This window comes from Achroia grisella, unplaced genomic scaffold, assembly GCF_030625045.1.
Source record: "Achroia grisella isolate CSIRO2021 unplaced genomic scaffold, CSIRO_AGI_Agris_v1 utg783, whole genome shotgun sequence".
Taxonomy (NCBI): Eukaryota; Metazoa; Arthropoda; class Insecta; order Lepidoptera; family Pyralidae; genus Achroia; species Achroia grisella.
This window is the reverse complement of record NW_026713023.1, coordinates 317,223-324,239: the sequence shown is the minus strand read 5'-3', so window position 1 is coordinate 324,239 and position 7,017 is coordinate 317,223. Positions and strand designations below refer to the sequence as shown.

The following is a 7,017-nucleotide window of genomic DNA, read 5'->3' as shown; positions in this document are numbered from 1 at the left end:
TTATGAATGCTAAACTTATGTATATTTTTTTCATAATTGTTAGTTTTATAATGTAGTTATTGTTGCTCGCTAGAAAGAGATTACGTGTACTATACACTTTGATACGAGTTCATAAATATATAACTAAAAATGTTTACAACGTAAATAGAAGACGGCGCTACAAGTTTGTTACTATTTTCCAACTAAACATCAGGACTGATCTTAATGAAATTTGGTGAAAAGATATTCTGAATGACGACTACAATATAGCCTGTTTTTGTCTAAAAAATTCAAGTCAAGTTAGGTGTAATAGTTATATAGAAATTATAGTGCAAAGTAACGTTTCGATAACTTGTGAAGGAAAAGTTATGTGCACCTACATAATGGTTCAACCACGAGTTAGAAAGTGATCCAGAAATTTTTATATGTATGTGGGAATATACCCACAATATAAAATAAATATTAAGATGTAGGTATTCTTTAGTATTCGTTCTACATCTTTAGAGTCTTACGTCTCGCCTCTTCAAAGCACAATAGCAATACTTTCAAATCACAATAGCAATACTTTCTATTATTACAGTAAATATAAAGGTATTTTATTTCGTTATTCCAAAAATTCATTATAAATCTGATGTCTTGTATATTTTTTGAATTCATTTACTGTCTTGGATTGTTCATGCTAAAGATAGGTCCTTTATTTATTTATTTTATTTATTTTAATTTTAATTCGGATTACATCCATATTGTGTTAGTAAAAAACTTATAAAACTATGTTAGTAACTTATAATACATACAGTAAATATAAATATATCTGTATCCACGTATTTTTATCCATTCTCTGTTATTCCAAAAGGATTCATTATAAATCTGATGTCTTGTATATTTTTTCTCTGAATTCCCATTATTATACTGTATACGAAGAGCGTGTCTTGGATTGTTCATGACAATACAGATAGGTCCTTTTTTATGGTGATAATCAAGATTTTCAATTATGTGTAATTCTAAAACAAACTTGTTTAAAGAATATCTGATTAGTGTCAAACGTTAATATTAGTCTTATCTTATAGACAGATAGACATCGAGTTTAATTAGTTATTGCATTTTTTTTAACTACTCTAATTCTGTTGGCCGCAGCTGGCCTTTACAGCTTCACTGGACGATAGGGGGCGAGTGCAGATGGCACTCCAAACCCGCGGAAGGACTTATAGAGCGGTTGAAGGCCAACTCCCGCCTGATGGATACGACTTTAGTCTGAGTGCACCGCTAGGGGTTCGAACCTCGGATCAGACTGTCGTAATTTCTTCGTTTGAATTGGACTGAGGATCAATCGGAGGGGTAATTTAGTAGGGCATTATATAGAGAAGCATAAGGGTATATACACCCTTAATATGTAATGATTAATTAGATATTACAGGTAGGATACGCTTTATATATTGCAATAAAAATAGTAATGACCTCAAAGTTGAAACCTCATCAGAGAAATATTGCAATACAACCACCGTAATGATGATAATGACGTCTTGTGTAACGTAATGAGTATAGTAAATTAAATTGCGGCCTTGACTTATAAACATTATAGTAAATATGACATAAATATACTCAAGTTAGTTAGTGAAAGATTTATTTTTAAGGATGATAATGGAATTGTTGTACTAAATATTCCGTTTATATGATTGTAAACAGCCGTGAAATAGTTTAAAATAGTATTTAATAAATAAACTAATTGAGAATCTTTTACTAACTCACACTTGGGGGGAAGTGAATTGTCAGTGATGTATATAGGAGGTAGATTAATAACCAATAGGGTTATTAATCTACCTCCTAGTAATATACAGGTTGACCTAAACGCGGTCCCCCTGGATGTACCTGACCATCCTGTTAAATTCTCGGTGAATTTGCCACGATGGGCATTCTCATTCTCATCTTATCATCCTCCACTGGTGCCCCGCCAGTGTATACCGTAAGCGCAAGCGTTATTATTAACTAGCTGTACCCACGACTTCGTCTACGTGGAATTTAACTTTGTTTTCTAAAATAAAAGTAGCCTAAGTTATTCTTTATTAAATCAACTACCTCCCAATAAAAGTCCCGTCAAAATCGGTCCAGCCATTTTAGTGATTATCCGGAACAAACAGACAGACAAAAATGGTAAAAAAATTTTTTGGTGTATCGTATTTATATATATATGCATGTAGTAAAAAACGGTTATTTCAATATTACAAACAGACACTCTAATTTTATTTATATGTATAGAAAAAATATTACTAGCCATTAAATCATAGACAAGTATTTTTTTTCAAAATCGTTTAATTTTTCATTGTCATTATAAAAAAGTATTATTTAACTTAATTAATTAATCTACGTAATAATATTATGTACATTAGGTATAATTATATTGAAAAGATTGCCTTGAAAAGATTTCAGCAATAAGGCTGCCTTATTGTAACTGTACATGTCTTCTCTCTTCTCTTTTATCTTTTCTCTTCTACATTTATTTCTCTTCTTCTCTAATACATTGCTGTCTTTTCTTTGCCGTATATTTTATTTTCTACTAGCTACTCGCGCCGGCTTCGCATGGGCACGCAAATCCGTTGCGTAGTTTTAAAGATTTAAGCATACATAGGGACGGACGGACAGCGACAGCGACTTTATTTTATACTATGTAATGATCTATTCTATTAATATCTGTAACCGGAGTTAGCATTAAAATTTCCTTGATGACTCGAAGTGGCCACATCAGAGCCTGATTGTCCAGGTCGGTTTTGTCCACCTCCATGAACATCCGGGCGGTATTGTCCTGAAAAATATTGATCTAGTTACTAAAGAAATAAGGTCTTAAATTGTTATTAAAAAAAATTTATATCTATAGAAAAAAATATCTATAATAATGTAACTTATTATAATGTGATTTATTTTAACCAAATTACTCTGTACAATTCGTTTCACCTACAATATATTCGACAGGCTCGTTAGTCTAGTTAGTTAGTTAGTCTAGGGGTTTAGCTCACTGCTTTATTTTTGGTGGTCGTGGGTTCGATTTCTCATACGATACATTGTTTGTTTGTGTTTCAAACAGTTGTCTAGTACCCATAACATACTTTAATTTAATAATTTCTACTTAGCTTGGGACAACATGATGTTGTGTAAATTATCCAGATTCACAATTAGGTACTGTAAACTTTTCTTAACCTATATACATACAAGCTTTATTACATACTAGCTGAACCGCGTAACTTCGTCTGCATCACACTTATCATATTTCGCTCAATTTACATAAATAAATAATCTCTGTAAATTCACACAGCGCCATCTAGACCCAAATTAAGCACCTAAAGCTTGTGTTAGGTACTGACAACTGATACAAATACATAGATATGTTTTTTTTTCGTAAATATATACATATTATACATAGAAGAACACCCAGATCGATACAAACAATCATACTCAAAAATACTAATATTTGTGCCGTGCGAGGAATCGAACCCGCGACCATCGGACGTAAAGCGGTGTGTCTAGCGCACCTCGGGTCGCTAGACCACCGAGGTCGTCAAAGCAATTTACATAATATCTTTTTAACTTATAGTCTATATGTGATTCTGATATATATTACTGTAAAGTTTCATCAAAATCTGTTCAGTAGTTTTTGCGTGAAAGAGTAACAAACATCCATTCATACTCACAAACTTTTGTAGTTAATATTATTAGGATTATTAAATACACGAATAATGGCCCAGATGAGAAGCTCACTGCGGAAGATATCGTAGCATTTAATAGAGGCTTTATAGATATTTTCTTACCATCGTCAAATATTCCAGCGGCTTCATCTTTTTCGTTCTGCTCGAGAGCATCCAATATAGCCTGTGGAGGTGGTGGAGGTACAGGCAGATGATCACCTTGAGGTCTAAAACCATCTTCTCCAGCTGTAAATGTTACTGAGTATGTGTTTCCATCATCTCCTATGTAGGAGAAACCTCCTTGACTTTGATTAGCATTTCCATTCTCTTCTGCCTTGATGCCGTTAGAAGTCTCATAGGTGTAGTAGAATCCTAGAAGATATATTTTTTATTGTGTCAGATTATTATCATTATCATTACGTAGTATAAAACAAAGTCGATGTCGCTGTCTGTCCGTCTCTATGTATGCTTAAATCTTTAAAACTACACAGCGGTTTTTTTAATAGACAAAGTGATTCAAGAGGATTGTTTATATATATAATTGTTTGGGAAACAACCAAAATGTTAGATTCAACGTACCTGATTTGGTTCTGCGGATTGTTTATATATATACAGTTCTAATTTATTTTAATTCACAACAAATGCGCGCGCGCGTCAAGGCACGGTCCGTTTACTCGGTGAGGAGGGGAAGGCAAAGCGCGGGAACACAAACTAACGGACTCTAATATAATAATCTGTGCTTACGATGATAACGGGTAGATATTGAACAATAATACATGTACACCCGAGCGAAGCTTGAGCGAGTAGCTAGTAAATCTAAATCAATGCCTTTGATTTTGAGTTTAAATGGATGATGAATATATTCATTTTGAACCCTATCATTCAGTTCTGGCTCAATTTAAATTTCATCACCACATCACATCTTAGTCCTTTGTAACGGGAACGTACATAGAATCACGATTGTCATAATGTAATGTGATGTATCTTGGACTATGTTTTCCGCATTTAGCCTCTTACTTGGGCCCATATGCGTGTTATGATAACATAATGTCCGTAGTACCAATCATGTAGGTGACGTTATTTCTTGCCCTTCTAATTACATAAAAAATGCCTAAGAACAGGCTACTCAACTGAAAGTGTAGCCATCAAAGAAACTTCTACAAATTATGTCTTAAGTTCTTTTATATAATACAGAAGCTAAAAGTTAAAGGTATAATGTATAAAAGACATCTATCACATTAGTAAAATTAACTCCGAAAGCAGTTCTAAAATTTACAAATTTAAAATTTAGTTTTGAAATTTACAAAATAAAAATCATCACAATATAATACATAAAATATACATAAAAGTGTTCTGTGGTTCACTTAAAAAAATACAGATGAACATCGTTGTTATGAAAGCAAATTAATTAATACAATCAAATTAAATAGCATCTATGTTAGAGGACCTATCAATAATTTTCGGCGTTTCTTTATACATCTGTATATATACTGTGCATTTTCTGCCGCTTATATCACAATAATAAAGTGTTGTTGCTATTCTGAGCAATTGTTCGGAAAAATACCAGCTGCAGAGTTTCACCATCGTACCACACCAGAAACTAAAATACCATCCTGATCATGTGGATGAATGGAAATCCTTTACCATGAGTTTATTTAGAAACTTTTTGCCACGCACAACCACATAGTGGAATCACCTTGTACCTATTTATTTCCGAACCGATACGATATTGAAACCTTTAAGAAAAGAGCTTATTCCTTCTTAAAAGATGGTCAACGCACTTGCAATTCCCCTGGTGTTGCGCGTGCTCATGAGCTGTAATCACATACCATCAGGTGAGCTGCAAGCTCGTTTGTCCCTGCTATAAAAAATATCTCTGCATATAATACTCTCTACGGTCTAGTTATAAACTAAGCAATTATTATACTATGGGTAATACGACTATATAACTTGTAACTAACCATTTTCATTTATTTCCTGTTCCTGTTTAATTATCTGTGCATTTTTGTCCTGTTCTTGTTGGGGCCTACTGTTACCATTATTACTTGCACCACCTGTATTTTGTAAATTTTGACTGGACAAAGCCTGTTGATTGCCGCCATTTTGTGGAAGGTAAATTTTTGGTAACTGAGCTGCAGAGCTGACAGATAAAATGACTGCGACGATTAGCTGCAAAAGATCATATTAATAATTTTTTTTATTTATAAATGTCGTATGAACTTCAAAGAGAGAACTTAACTTATTTACATAAATATAATACAATATCTATGTAAATAAGTTAAGTTCTCTCTATGAATGACCTACCATAGACATATAATATTTGTTTATTTATTGGCACAATGACTGACCTTGACACACGGGAGCATGTCAAAGCCAAGTTCAAGTAATAGAACTAGCGAGCAGCACCGTGTGTAGTTTTACACAAACCATCTGGTGCCACTTTTGACCCCCTCATAACTCAAAAACTCTTTCACATAAACCTGTCAAATTTGGTACATATATTGAGACTTGCGAGATAAATATGTGTTCCATATCATTTACTGGAAGCCATAAGAATTATATTTAATTATAAAGTTTTTGTTCGAATTTGACATTTGACACCACGCGATACAATTTTTTTTATTGTTGTGGTAAAATAATTATAATTATAATAAATATTATTTATAATTAAGTTTACTATTATCTAAGTTTATTTGAATAAATATGATTATATTCTGAACAAAATCTAAAATTATCTGTACCAACGTTATGCGATATATTTACTCAATAGTATATAGTGATCAAATTTTGATAAATGTTCTTACAATTGATAGTCTTTGTTTCCACAAAATTAATATAGGATCTGCGAGTTTCACCCGCGGGAAATTTATAGCCTATATGTTATTCTGATGTATAAGCTACGTTGCAGTAAAGTTCTATCAAAATCCGTTCAGTAGGTTTTGCGTGAAAGAGTAACAAACATCCATCCATACTCATAAACTTTGCGTTTATAATAATAATAAGATATAGGATTACATATGTATATATATATATATATATAAACTTACCAATTTCATCTTGTATTTTTTTTTAATTTTCTATCTACTTGGTATAAATAGATGTTTATATATATTTGAAATTCAACTTGTGAATGTGCAAATAGGTACTGTGATAATAAGGTGTTACCAACAACTTTTATACCACACAAAAACATTGAGAAAACAGTTAAGAAGCATCTTTATAGGGTGACATTGGAAATTGAGGACCTTGATTTGTTAATTGTTCTGCATTCTTAATAAAATGCCTAGCACTTTCTACATCTTTTAAATTTTATTACAATGCTGATAGAGTTTAATTTTGAATATCTATTTATTATTTGACGTTA

At 32.4% G+C, this 7,017-nt stretch overlaps 1 protein-coding gene across 1 annotated transcript; it reads right to left on the bottom strand.

The window, feature by feature from the left end:
* Nucleotides 1-2,299: 2,299 nt before the first annotated feature.
* LOC131851463 (pupal cuticle protein 27-like) lies at nucleotides 2,300-6,709 on the bottom strand. The gene is made up of 4 exons (XM_059201967.1): nucleotides 6,701-6,709; nucleotides 5,615-5,822; nucleotides 3,777-4,025; nucleotides 2,300-2,776 (listed from the first exon to the last, which is right to left on the bottom strand). The coding sequence occupies exons 1-4, from the start codon at nucleotides 6,707-6,709 to the stop codon at nucleotides 2,658-2,660; spliced, it is 585 nt and encodes a 194-aa protein (XP_059057950.1). The 3' UTR covers nucleotides 2,300-2,657.
* Nucleotides 6,710-7,017: the final 308 nt, after the last annotated feature.

Bases quoted from the DNA above. Each gene is read 5' to 3' on its own strand.
- LOC131851463 (XM_059201967.1), bottom strand. The intron at 4,026-5,614 runs GTTAGTTACAAG...TATATCTTCTAG, and splicing joins ACAGGAAATAAATGAAAATG to GATTCTACTACACCTATGAG. The intron at 2,777-3,776 runs GTAAGAAAATAT...AATATTTTTCAG, and splicing joins CGCTGGAATATTTGACGATG to GACAATACCGCCCGGATGTT.